Source organism: Galendromus occidentalis, unplaced genomic scaffold (assembly GCF_000255335.2).
Source record: "Galendromus occidentalis unplaced genomic scaffold, Mocc_1.1 scf7180000077463, whole genome shotgun sequence".
NCBI lineage: Eukaryota > Metazoa > Arthropoda > Arachnida > Mesostigmata > Phytoseiidae > Galendromus > Galendromus occidentalis.
Genome location: NW_003805451.1, coordinates 356,406 through 370,014, shown reverse-complemented (window position 1 = coordinate 370,014; position 13,609 = coordinate 356,406). Strand labels below are relative to the sequence as shown.

The 13,609-nt window shown below is 50.3% G+C and overlaps 3 protein-coding genes across 3 annotated transcripts in view; 2 read left to right on the top strand and 1 right to left on the bottom strand.

Annotated features, from left to right (window-relative positions):
• The window catches only part of LOC100904764 (ninjurin-2-like), a 2,131-nt gene extending 1,278 nt beyond the window's left edge, over positions 1-853 (top strand). The window contains exons 3-4 of the mRNA XM_029111718.1: positions 375-521; positions 636-853. Coding sequence (XP_028967551.1) covers positions 375-521; positions 636-853 — 365 coding nt within the window. The remainder of the gene's footprint in view (positions 1-374; positions 522-635) is intronic.
• Positions 854-1,533: 680 nt separating this feature from the next.
• Positions 1,534-2,981, top strand: Manf (mesencephalic astrocyte-derived neurotrophic factor). The gene is made up of 3 exons (XM_003744225.2): positions 1,534-1,756; positions 2,139-2,405; positions 2,570-2,981. Exons 1-3 carry the CDS (start codon positions 1,675-1,677, stop codon positions 2,734-2,736), a joined length of 516 nt encoding a protein of 171 aa, XP_003744273.1. The 5' UTR covers positions 1,534-1,674; the 3' UTR covers positions 2,737-2,981.
• A 3,171-nt stretch (positions 2,982-6,152) lies between these two features.
• LOC100899421 (putative serpin-Z12) lies at positions 6,153-10,241 on the bottom strand. Its single transcript, XM_003744218.1, has 7 exons — positions 10,203-10,241; positions 8,893-9,199; positions 8,522-8,699; positions 8,221-8,430; positions 7,936-8,147; positions 6,475-6,717; positions 6,153-6,221 (listed from the first exon to the last, which is right to left on the bottom strand). The coding sequence occupies exons 2-6, from the start codon at positions 9,196-9,198 to the stop codon at positions 6,493-6,495; spliced, it is 1,131 nt and encodes a 376-aa protein (XP_003744266.1). The 5' UTR covers position 9,199; positions 10,203-10,241; the 3' UTR covers positions 6,153-6,221; positions 6,475-6,492.
• Between the last annotated feature and the right edge of the window lie 3,368 nt (positions 10,242-13,609).

Genomic DNA, 13,609 nt, shown 5'->3' with positions numbered 1-13,609 from the left:
TTTAAAATGAGATAGAAAATTTCGAAAATAAGCGATATTGAGATGGCTGTAAGTCCCCCAAAACGCATTCAAATGTCAGAAGTGACGTGTTCATTGGGAAGCTCATCCAACTCTCTTCAATTTCAAAAAAAACGTCCGATTCGGCGGAGTTTCTGAAAAGTTACGGACCTCCGAAAAAAGAAGACGATGTTTTTAGGTGGCTCTATTATTTTGACCGCCACTGTAGATCAGAGCCCATAGCGGACTGTCTAACGGTGCTTCGAACAAGCGTTCAGAGAGTCGATATCGCGGCTCGAGGCCGGAAGTATTCTCCGCGCGCGGGACTGAGACTCCAAGAAGGAGATCCCGAGCGAATAATTCACTCTCAAATCCAGGTATGATGGACATCGCTCTATTGGCCGCCAACGCTTCGCAGCTCAAGGCTGTGCTCCAGCAAAGTCCCCAATATGGACCAAGACCTCCGTGGAATGCTGCATGCCTTGCTTTCCTCGGACTCTCGATGGCGCTCCAAATGATTCTAGGTCAGTCCTCTCCCGAGACCTTGTCTCGATCCGCAAGATCCTGATTTCCATCTTCTCCTTCATCTTAGGGGAGCCACGGAGAGATTTCCCAATAATTGACGTTTGTTTGCGCAGGTGGTCTTCTGGTCACCGTAGCTCGCTGGAATCTCAACTGTCCTTGGGAGCAGCGGCGGGCGGACGTTGTGAACAATATAATTGTCGTCGCTGTGTTTCTACTCACCATTGTCAATGTGCTCCTAGCTGCCTTCGGACCTTCAGACCCTACGATACCTTTTGACAACAGATACGGTCCTATGCCTCCTGATAGAGTTAAATTCAATGATAGCATGTAAATAGCGATGTAGCGGAAGAGACGTTCGCACAGCCTGGGGAAGTTGGACGCTTTCTGGTTCTCATTTTGATCCTATCCAGCTCTTCCTCTCCCTCCCCCTTGTTGGATGACCGAATCAGCACAATAAAGTTCATGTTCATATTTTGAATCGGAGTCGGGAGCGTCATATAATCCGGAGGAACCAATCTTAAACTGAATCCCCGTGCTCGGGATCGGCAAGAATCTCCGATTCCCGACGGCTTCCGAGACTGAATCGCTCACTGCTGGAGTCTCCAGCCTCGGCTTCCATACACAGTTCTGAGCTGAGGACAAAGAAGGTACGGTGAACTTGTTCCCCTGAATGCCGTGGGTTTTTGACGAATCTCTCAAAAAAGAGTCCCGACTTACACGCTCCAGAGCCTATCAGAAAGAGCTCGTAGGACCGGTCATGTCACGAAATGACGTAATGATGGCGACAATTGCTCAGCGATCAATGTGCGACGTCCCTCATTCAGACTGCATCTCCGTAAAGGGTTTGGGGCTACACATTGATCGAGGCTCAATCAGGTGTCATCTGCAAATCTGAGGAATTGGGAAAATCATCAGGGGACAGTCTGTGGATGAACGAGCTCGCATTCGAAAAACGCGTCCGCTCTTTTCCCGCCGGAATTTCGAACTCTCGCCCTTCCCCCTGGCCAATAGGAGTTCGCCAACTGGGTTTCTGCTCATTGAGCCGTCATCCCGAAAGAAAATTCGAACGCATAACGTGTCACTTGTCGAATCGGTTCATCTCAGCCCCATAGTCGCGCCGTAGGGTGTTTCGTGCTTTAATACACTCTCACGATGAAGACCATCGGATGGGCGATCCTCGGTTTTTGTGTCTTCGCCACCCCTTCGTTAGCGCTGAAGGAGGGCGAATGTGAAGGTGAGAAAGCCGGCATCATCGCTCGAATCTTCCTGAATTCTCATCCTGAGCGCGGGATATTCGTCTCCTCCTGAAGGAGCGCTCACGAAGTGCAATTCAATCGGATCATCTGGTAGCGCGGTCGATCGATCGGCGGTTCAAGGCGACTCGAGACAGCGAGTTCGGAGACGTGTCCTTTTATTGATCACGGAGTTCGCAGCGCTGATTCCGTCCTAGAGGATTGCACTCTCTCGGTAGCGGAAATTCCCACAGTGGTCCGGTTCCGGGCCATTGGGGAGTAACCGCAAGGGGCGAAGGATTCAGCATGTTCTAGAATATTCTCCGCACTGAACAGTCTAGAATAATGAGATACCGGTCCAATGAGTTCCCTTCTGCTTTTCAGTGTGCGTTAGCGTCATAGAGAAGCTCGACAAACTTCTAGAACCGGAAGAGAAAACGAACCAAGATGCAATCGAAGCCAAGTTCAGAGACTTTTGTCTAACTTCGAAGAAACAGGACAATCGTTTTTGCTATTACGTAGGAGGCTTGGAAGAGTCTGCCACAAAAATCGTGGGCGAGCTGTCGAAACCCTTGAGCTGGGGAATGCCGGCGCTCAAGGTTTGCGAAAAGTTGCAGAAAAAAGATCGACAGGTCTGCGAGTTGCGTTACGGTGAGTTCTGCCCCAAGGATCCTGAAATCATAGTCTGCTGACCTCAATTCTCCCATTCCCGCCGAGGATACTTCTCCTTTCCGAGAGAATCGGAGCGTCTCCCCTGTGGTCCCCAATGTATTGTCAGGGTGATATCGTGATCGGTTTTTCTTTCCACTCCACAGAGAAAACCATTGACCTCAAAACCGTCGATCTGAAGAAGCTGAAGATCCGCGACCTCCGGAAGATCCTCAGTGACTTCGATGAAAGTTGCGATGGCTGTGTGGAGAAATCGGAGTTCGTTCACAAAGTCGAAGTTCTCCGAGATCTTCAAATGAAACAGGAACTATGAGCGGGCCAACATTCACATTATCGAGGAATTCCCAAGACCGTTTGCATGATCTAGTGTACATTTTCTTTGAATTCACCCGATGGTCCGCTCCAAAGAAAACTCCAATGTTCTCGGGACAAGCGGATACCCCTCCGCTACACGATTCGTGAAGGGATCCGTCGGGTTAGGAGTGTATAATAATATTTATAAGTAGGTGGAGCTGAAAGATAAAACCAAGGAAAATAAAATACATCGTTCCTAAGATATAATCAGTGCCCCTCCTGTATCCTCAGTTCTCGTATATATGTCTCGAAGCGAGAAGATCAGCTCTGGGATACCGGGAAGGGTGGTACCCCCAGGCTCAGAATCCGCTCGCTCCAATCTATTGGAGGTACTCACGACGGGTTGCTTGAAATGAGCATCAACCAGGAGCCCTTGGTGGACCGTCCTCTGGGAACACGGCAGAGTAGAACGTATCAGTGACAGCGAATATTGATTGCAACCTTGGGGCGACTCAGTCAGCTTGATGGGTGGACACACTATTCGAGACATCCTCTCCGTTTTATATGCCATGTTGTTTGCACCAGCATCTGCCCATGAAAATCGAAGTTGCTTCAACTTCGCGAATGACTGAACATGATTGCCCATTGATCGTGGAAGATGATTGACGACCAATGACATGATTCTTTCCCTACTGGTGGAGTCATGGCCAGCGAGTCGATTTGGGACTTCACTTCGGATGGGACCCAGAAACTCCTCTCACGCGACGATCATGGCAATATTTTCCCGAGATGATGGAATGGAATGACCAATATCGCGAAGCTTCTGGAAAATTTGCCCTCCGAATGACTCGATCAGGGAATCGATGAGGGAAGCCCCAAAACTTTAAATGAGTTTGCTGACGTCTCGACTCTTCGAACAGCGTATATCCATTGGAATCTTCGGCAGAGTTTCGGGAGAGGGACAGAGCCTAATCAGTAATCAGCAAGAAAGGTTTATTTCAATTATTATCGTTTGCGTCAAGTGACGGGTACTCGATTTTCAAGAATGGATCGAGCGAGCAATCGATGAACTCGTCCCCCGACTCCTCACCGAAAATCGTCCTCATGTTCTCCATGAACTCACTCAAATGTTTTATCATCCATGGAAAACTCCGGGGAAACTTCTCTTTCATGAGCTCGAGCTGCGATTCGGTGATGTTGACTTTTTCGCCGCATCTTTCGAAATGCGACATGACAGTGGCCGAGTAACAGAATCCGAAATGAGGGAAGCTTTCTCCGGTGAGGTTGGCCACCTTCTCCATAACGTCGTCGACGTTGGTTGCGTTAATTTGCTGGAACAGCTCATACGACGCTTCACCTTGTTCTTGTGTCACGTTGGCTTGGACATTACAAAGATCCAAGAGCGTCAAGAGGAGACCAGTAGGGGTGACGAGCATTGTGGTGAGATTACCGTCAATCGCTCCCTCCGAGTCTGGTATCGGTTCCTCGAGTTCCTGACATCTTGCCGTCACGAACGTCAACACTAACAATGAGCACGTCAACTTCAACATTCTCGGTTCCCTACGGATCGGGATGCGCGAATAGAATCCCTCCTAGGAGGAACGGGAGGATGCTCGTCCGAGACCAGGTAGGAAGGGTAAGAGGAACGTGACACCTCCTTTCCATGGTCACGCTCTGGACTGACAGACGAGACGCTCACCTGATGACTTGGAAGTATCAGCGGCGCGCTCAGATTGGGTTGCACCAGACAGACAGACCGACAGAGCGAATTTTGGAGAGATTCGAAAGGACATTTATTGCCCGCGGTGAATGAATCACGGTATGGAATATTGCACACGAGAATCGATCATTCACCAGAATATCTAAGTTTGCGTCGTTTCTTCCCATTCTTGATCAGGGCGGCAGCCTCCGGTGAGCGAACCGCCGTTTTACCTCTATACCTCATCAATCGGTACGACCAATGGATCGATTGCGCACATGAGGAAATTGAAGCCGCGTTGCGGTCCAAGGCTTTTCAGGTTCTCGAGGAATCGAGATCGCTTCAGGGCCAAGGACCAGAGATAATTATGAAAGCCTCCCTTGAGATCCTGCTCCTCAGAAGTAGTCACACACACGAGCTTTGCGCATTTCTCTAGAAGATCGTTGATGCTTTCCGCCATGCAATCCCTGAACGAGTTCGATACGAGGCGGCCGAGCAGTTCCTGCATCGACATCACCAAGTGGTTCACTTGATCTGCTCCATCGAGACTTTGGAACAAGTTTCTGAGTTTAGCCGCCTCCTCGTCACTTACACCGGTGGCTTTGCTGCACTCATTCACCAAGAGTAGCAATCCCTCGCCAGGGAGGAGAACACCTTGCTGGAGCTCTTCCAACTTCCCCAGGAAATCTTCCGTGAAGCCGTCGATCTCGACCAAGGCTTGGACTTGGAAGCCCCCGACGTGAATCAGAGCGTACACGGATAGGAAGCTCGGCACCATCGCGATCCTCATTCCGCTGCTGGGTGGCTTGCTGAGACGATCACACTCCTGAAGATCAGAGCTCCACCGGAGTAAGGACTCGACAGAAGTACGGTCGAGATGGTTCCAGCATGTCCTGACTTCGTTTGAATGCTTGATATTGAGAAAGATGCCGAGGGATTCAGGGTCTCTGGTTACCACGCTCAACGACTCTCGTATAGCAATCGGGAAAGGAAGATTAGCCTCGAAATATGACTCCTCACGAGGTCGTTCGCCGCGCTGATGACGCCTTCGTTTACGTTAGGGTCTACGAGCCATGGACGAGTTTGATCGCTCGAAAGCTCCAAATAGTTGAAGCATCTACGAGATCCTGACTGAGACCCAGTTGTCCCGGCGCTCTACGTGGGTCTGATCGCGCAAAGCAACTCTGATAAAAGGTGACAAGCTCAACTCCGATCCGATATCCGTGATCCTCTTCTAGAATCGGAAGAATTCAGTCCTCACTGAGGCTCTTCCGTCGATCGAAGCCCCCCCCCCTCTCCTCCTTCAACCTTCGCCAGAAAATGATGCATTGTAACGATCGGAAAAGATCAAGTGAGAGCGTTTGGTGGGGCAATCAGGGAATGACATCCCCCAGCAGAGCCCGATGCATCGCCCTCAGGCTCGAAAACTCCCCTCGCCAGGGACAGGCGGATCCTTTAGTTTCGAGCGGTAGAAGCCCGACGCCATTGGACAAACTTCGTCTAGATGTGCTGAGGTCAAAGAGTTTGCCGAGGATATCCCGAAGAGCCACTTTTATTGTTCAGAGACTCTTCGATGAAGGAGACTAGACGGGGTTGGCACAAATCCCTGAAAAGAGAGGCATCCCATCTTCCGCAGAGACCGCGAAGTAGAAAGGTTTGTCGATCAGAACGTGCTCTTGCATCTGTCTGAATGCACAGTATGTCGTGACTGCGATCGACGTCGCTGCTGCTGCTTTCGTTCCCTTCTCGTCAACCTCGATCACACATTTGTGTTTTACCGACGAGACGGATACCTTCTCGAGTACCTGGAAGCGAAATTACATGCAAAGTTTTTCTCATCTCCTTCCTTCCGAGCGCCTAGACTCCCATTCGGTGCCCCATCTATGAATAGCTCGAGGCTTCTGAGGTCGGAACCGCCCTCAGATTCCGAGGTCTTGACGTCGAATATTCCATTCAAGATAATGACTCAGAAAAATCCCCGAAATCATTACCGTGCGAAAAATACAAACAGCTAGCGACAGAACTTTAATATCCGATATACACAGATGATAAACGTACCACTCGAAAATTATATGTTCACATCGGACCTCGACAAATCCCCGCGAAAGCAACGGAGTCGGCGCAAAGAATTTGGAAATGAAACGGCCTGTTCAGGACCACAACTATATTCTCGGGTGGCAATCTGCCTAAACTCATGCGCTTATTCATCACAATTGCCGTGGCTGCTGCCGCTTTCGTCCCTCTCTCGTCGACTTCAACAACAGCTCGATGGAAGATGGTTGAGACGTGACTCGCCAAGTCCTATGAAAGCGAAGGCAGCTCTTAATTATAGGTCGCGATTATCATCATATCGATGGGAGGACACGAGCCATTCATTCAGAGAGTCATGGAAGGATCCCAATCCTCACATCCATCATCTGAACGCGGATGTTGAGTCAGGACGGAAGGGGAGCCGCGGAGTCAAAACATGTTTGCAATCCGACCGATTCAATGGCTCCTACGAGGACAGCGTTCCTCTCGAGCTCACCCAGAAGGAGGGGAAGGGTAAGAGGAATCGTATTATGGTCTCAGAAGCCAAAAAGATCATAAATTCGGAAACTTCGCGACTCCCCTTCTTCCCTTAGTTTCCTCGCGATAGCCGCTGTACCTATCCGGGAGATCCAGACTCGTCCCGAGAGCTCTTTCCCACGATGATTCGTCGAATGCATAAGGCAAGTGATTCTTCGGCTACTCGGGCGCCTAGATTCCGCTCGGAGATTCTCCCGGGAGCTCTTTGACATTCGTTCATTCCCTAATGAGTCCTTCGAAAAGACAGAGGTCAATCGATCCGGCGTAGATGCCGAAGTAGAAGGGTCGATCGACTAAGAAGTCCTCGTTCATCGGCATACATCGGGCCATCATCATCATGCCGGTAGCTGCGGCCGCCCGAGTGCCGTTTTCATCTACATCAACAACGGTTCGATGGAAAAGGTCCGATACACAGGGGGGTCGCTTCATCTGCAATTCAGTCGGGACCTTATTCGCATGGTGATCATATGGAATGTCCAATCGAACATGGGATCGGAACAAGTGGGAGTGAAATCGCCAGCTTAATGGGAAAATGTGGGGACCCGAAAAAGGAGTCTGTCCTCACAGATCGAACGAGAAGGCAAGAGTGCGCTCCACGATCCCGGAATATCAATGTCGCGGTTCCCGGAAGCGGAAGACTGTTAATTGCACCGAGATTTCGTGATCGCTCACCCGATTTCGGATTAATCATGTTAGTCGAATCTCCCGCATTCTCGATTCTGATAACTACTCATCAGCTTGAATTCGAAAGCGACCGACACTAATCTTCCCCGAAACCGTTTTGACAAGTCAGGGCTGATATCTCCATTAGGAAAACTCTCTGGGACGCAATGGAGCCAAGCCACCCTTTACCCACCAGGGAGGAAGTTGAAGCCCGGCGCTGTCAAGTTTGAAAGACCACGACGAGGATATAAGCGCGAATAGGATCAGAGAAGCTCCAAGAAGACTCACCTCGCTGTTCGAAAACATATTACTGAAGTCACCGACGCCGGCCTTGAAGATTTTATCCACACCGAGTTGCTGCATGTGACTTTTGACGGTTTCGAAGCTATACTCTATCTTGAACTTTGGCATTGTCAAATCGACCGGGAGCCCTCCGCCGCTCTCTAGATTCTTGATGGCTGTTGCCATATCGGCAGGACTCATCTGCTGGAGAACGTCATCTGCGAAGAATTTAAAGACTCAGATTGAATGGAAGTCTCGGGGAGCGGATCCGATTAGAGAAGTAATTCCTACCGATGTGCTTGGTCCCGTCGATGGGTAAAGCTACAATCATGTAGCATTTCGCTTCATTGTAGGGGATCTTGACCAGTCGGAGCTTGTCGGTTTCACTGTAGTGGAACTTCTTCGAGGTCTTCGTCATGAAATCTTTCTTCACAATCGTCCCATCTTTAAGTGTGAAGTCCAGTTTTCCGGGAACGGGCTGGAACTCTTGAACCCATGTGCCTAAAATCGCAATTCATCTGAGTCGGAGCATTCGTCCGTTCGCACGCCTGGAAATCGTTCCGTTTCTGGAATCCCCGATCAGCTGACCTACCTTTGAAGTAAACCGCATTCAGGAGCACCATGATGGTATCGGGTGTGAGAGAATTCGCGGGCAAGAGAGTTTTGATCATGTTGTTCGTCTTCTCCGCTACCCATGAGTTGATTTTTTGTTCCACCGCTCTGCCGTTGGCGACGAAGTCCACGGTCTCCACCTCGGACTGATATTTTGTCTGGAGAGGCCGATACAAAGTGATTCTCAGCAAGTCACTCTCTGTCTCATGAAACCCTTCTGATAGCTCCCGATAGCTTCGTGGGCAAGCCACCAGAAACAACAAGATCCCAGCGTCTACAGGGAAGATTCTGCAAAAGGCGGATGTCTCCCCTGAGCTCCTTATCTCTCCTCTGACAGGAGAATGGACTCACCTTGAGAAACTCGTCGAAATCTTTCAAAACTGTGACCTTATCCTGAGCGACATATTTATTCGCAATCTTCAACGGCAAATCCTTGTTCGCCAAGACGGAAGCATACATTTCGTGCAGGGCAGTTTCGTTCTTGCATCCTAGGAATTGGAGGAGTTCCTCCTTCGTGTCTCCTTTCAGACCAGCTGCCAACATAGCGAACGCCGTTCCCAAACTCAGGGGCGAGAAGACAAAATTGCTCTTCTCATCTTTGCAGAGCTTCTGCAGGAGAGAAACTCCTAACTGATGTTTGCAGTTTGTGCCACTCATCCTGTGGAAGAGAGCTCTTAGAAACATGCCTGCCCCCGAATCGACTCGCGTCCGGCTACCACTATCAGCAGGGCAGATAAATCCGCGGAGAACTTATGATTTCGTTTTCTCTCCAAATCAATCCATGGATTTCGTCTTACTCCACGAACACCGACGCGGGGAAGGTTCGCGTGAACGCCCAATTTCGTCGATAGATGTTATTATCAGTCTATCAGTGAGTTCGCTCAACCCCCTATCGCTCGAAGATTCCCGGGGATACGCGAGACGAGATTCTGGCCGTGTTTCGTAACGAGTACCGGAGGAGATTCATCCCTGCACTCGACCGCAGCGACGGCCCCGAATTACTACGACACGGTATTCCGCGAGCAATATATTGTATCGCTTTTAGAAAGGTGCCTGCGGCATACTAAGCTATCGACAACAAGTATGAGAATCAGAATCATCTGACGTGAGCTGAAATCGATTCGACAGCCTATGAATGATCCATGCTTCCTCTGTCGGAATTCAATGCCGCTGTGGGCTCGCGTGACGAACGATCGTCAACCGACGCTCGGCGCGGCCCGGTATCTTTTTGTCAGCAATGACACGCTGCCAAAGTTCTGCAAGCGGAAGTAATAGCCCGAGATGACCTCATCCATGGGAATAGGACACGCCCGTAGTGATCCGTAGCAGATGATAGACCGAACGATCTGGTCTCGGTCTCTCTTCAAAGAGATCGTGGAGCTTGTGGAGGAAATTTTCAACATCTTCATAGCCCTGATCTCTTCTGCCCGCGTTTGAAGCGTTCGAGATTCGGGATTGTTCCGAATTCAGCTACCCACCTCGAACTCAGCACCGCCGAGTGCCACAGAGCACAACACGTTAAAACTATGGACAAAAACATTTGCTTTGAGCGCGGAGAACCCACGCGGTTTAGCCGGTGGAGATTGCTGATCGACTGACGGTCAACGTAACACGCATATTTCTTGTTGTCCCCAGACAGAATCCGACGGAATAGAACTCACGTAAAGCTTCGAGTTTCACGGCGGCGAGGCGGATTTCGTCCCGCGATGGGATACCGATGGCAGCTGACAGCCCTATACGGGGGAGAGAGAACTCGGCCCTTGCCACGATGAGTCAGAACACGACCTTGTACGTCAAAGCTGAGTTGCCACTCTCAGTTCGTCTGATGATTGTTTTCTTGCAGTAAGCTGACTCATCTCGAATAACTCCGGAAGACAGTTCATCGCCTGGGTTCGTTGATGTGAAGGAGAGGCAGAGAGGGATCACTAGGGGATACATTCCATCTCAAACGAAATCCTCTGTTGTCGGGAAAGCACAGCCTTGGCATAATTCGTCTTCCCCCTTGAGGGGAACAACCGATCTGAGCTACGGGATCCGCAGAGAGAACCTTAAGCGGAGCCACGATTGCCCCTCGAAACTCGGCAGAGCTCCCCGAGTCATCGGCCCGTCGAAGTTCTGGGCTCGATGGATGACGGCTGGAACCTTAAGGAGCCCGGAAGTTGCGCCGGCTAGATCAACAGAAGCGAGATGAGGCTCGTGTCAGCGGGGTAAACAGACCTTGGAATACCCAGAGAGTAAAACGAGGGGAGCAGGGGGGATAGCGCGATTTGCAGAGAGGGAGTTCCTGTCGAGCCTACTCCGAAGATTTTCTCAGCTTTACTCAGGTATCACCCGATCGGAACTACCTAATCCGAAGTCATCCCGGATACGGTCCGGGTCCCAACGCCGCCCTGGCTCGAATGAAAATCATACCGTGATCAATATTGCTTCCATTGGTCTAGCCCCGTCTCGTCTCGTGTTTGTCTTCCGTGGAGTCACAGTCTCCTTCAAGTCATCAGCTACTCCATGCTCCCGCTCTTCCAAGGACTTATTCCACACAGATGGACCTCGTCTTCGCGAACATCAGGTCTCAGGTCGGCCGAATATCCTATAGGAGGTATCTCTCGGGCGGGGAAAGCTGCTCGAGTAATATCCTTGCGATTCACGACTCGCGACCCGTTCGAGACGGCAATCTGGATCCTCTATGTCGAACGGTGAGTCGAGTTGGACCTAGGACAAGGATACCAGATCTTGCAGGACGATGTACTCTGAACCGAAGGAGGAGCGATCCCTCGGCTCGACCTGATCTTGAAATAATGGAGAGGCATGAGGGGGACCGGGAACCTTCCATTTCTATTTACCTTCGAGACGCGGCTCGACTCTCCGAGCGGTGCACGAGGAATCGAGTCGCACTCCATCAGTCACTCCGCACGTTCATCAGTCCCTCGAAACAGTGCGTCAGCCGCAGGGCGTCCTTCTTGTAGAAGAAAGGATTCCTGGTCGCAGTCCTCGCGACGGAATATGTAAGCGGATCGTGTCGCCTGCCTGAGGTAGCGTTTTGGGTGACCTCTCGCTCATTACCATATCCTCTTATTGTTGCTTATCGTCGCACATCGCATGGGCTCACAGGGGCTGCTCATCGGTGCTTTCGTCCCAGCCCGCGAATTTCTCTCTGGTTCCACTCGATGCGGAGATTCCTCGTTACTCCGAGAGCTGCTTAAATTTCCCCTAAGCATTCGCCCCTGCCCGAGGAATGAGCCTCGCTTTGCGAGAGAAACATGACGTCCGCAGGCAAAGGATCGAAAAGGACCGTCCCACCCTCCTTTGATGCTCGTACTTCATCGGAAAGAACTGCGGTAGAGCCCTCTACCGGTTACTTTCACAATTTTCGGGGTCAATGGTCCCCCTCGCGATGGTAGAAGCACCGTTACTCTCACAGAATTTTCACCCTGCAATGCTTAGCTTCACTGAATACACGTTTCTTGGGACATGGGTGCGACAAAGCTGGCGATTGAGGCCCTGGAGCTTCGGGCGACGCTACTCTCTGCCTCAAAACTCAAAATTCGCGATAACAGCACCGACTCCGAAACTATGCGCGGCCCATGGAGCTCAGTAATGGTAATGTTAATTTCTATAATGGGTATATAGATCGACCTTTTCGTCGGTAGTATTCCAGCTCTGGCCAAGGCCTGGAGAGTGTCCCCTCTTCGGTTTCCGTAGAGGAAGGTTAGGATACCGAGGCTGTTCTTGCCTTGCCGGAAAACTTCGAGGTTTGATTTCAGCATCATGTCCTGTCTCCAGTCTCCAGACGCTCACCTGGGTGTCTCTAATTTTCCTTCTTATCTGAAAGTTATAGGTATTCAAACATGGTGCTCCCGAGACTGAATATGCAACTTCGATTGTATCGCTGTTGTACAAGGTGGGGCAGTATATTCTCCCCATTTTGTTTTGATCATGGAACCAGAACCATGAGGGCTAGCGAAGTTCTGTTTGCGGCAAAATGTTTAGGAGGACTCGCCCTCTCCGGAAAAAATTCCTTCGGTCCGATATCTCCAAGCTGGAGAACGAGAATGAGCGGGAAAGCGAGGAATTTTTTTTTTCACAGAAATCAATACCGAGCTTTATGAGAATTACGTTAGCTGAACTTCAAAACGTCAACTTTGAACGTCCACCTGGTGGGGAGTCTCGGACCAGAGGATTTATTTTCTGAAACTGCAAGTCCTCGTGGTCATTCTACTGTAAGCAGGATTCCGCTAGCCGCCTTGGTTCGGATTTCATGGGGAGCATTCAAAATAGGGAATATATACTGCCTCACCCTGTATGTTCTTTTGAGGTGTTCGGTCCTCTCGTACATTTTTGTTTGTATGCCCACTATCTCTATCATACTCAGTACGGCTGTTGGCCACCTGTCATGAGACAAGACTTCGATTCTTTCCATATATCTCAGTTTGCTTTGGGCTTTCCTCGCTTCAAAGGAGGACCACCCGAGCTCGCCGGCGATACATTCGTCCTATTGGTTTTATAGGATGTGATTCCTAATGAGCGTTTCCCCGCATCTCTCTGTCGTCGTTCGAGTTTTGCGAGTTATTTTCCCAGTTGCAGTATTGCGTTTGCGTAGGTCAATTGCGGTACTTACTGTGTTCTGGAAACTTCGAATCGATTGAAGCCCCATATGGAAGTTGCGTGCATTCTGTGCAATGCTACTGCAGATTGTTTTTCCCAGATATCTTCCTGTGCTTTTAGGTAGTTCTTGGAATCGGATGGGACAATTCCAAGATCTTCGTCAGCTTTGGCCGATGAGTAATCCTAAGTACCCTCCCTCATCAGATTTGTGTATCGCCGATTCGGCTCGGCGAATGAGGATCAGACTCATTTCTCAGCGCAGGGGTTGACCGTTCATAACTCCCTTAAGCCGAGGCCTCGAGTTCCTCCGCTTCCTGCTTCATGCCTCCGATGAATTCTCGAGGTCGAAGGGTCCGCTTACGCCCGGGAGGACCCTTCAAGGCCTCCGATCTCCTAGCTGTGGGACGCTGTTCCACACGATATAGTAAGGGATCGAGTGTATAACAATTGTGATCATAGAGCTTTT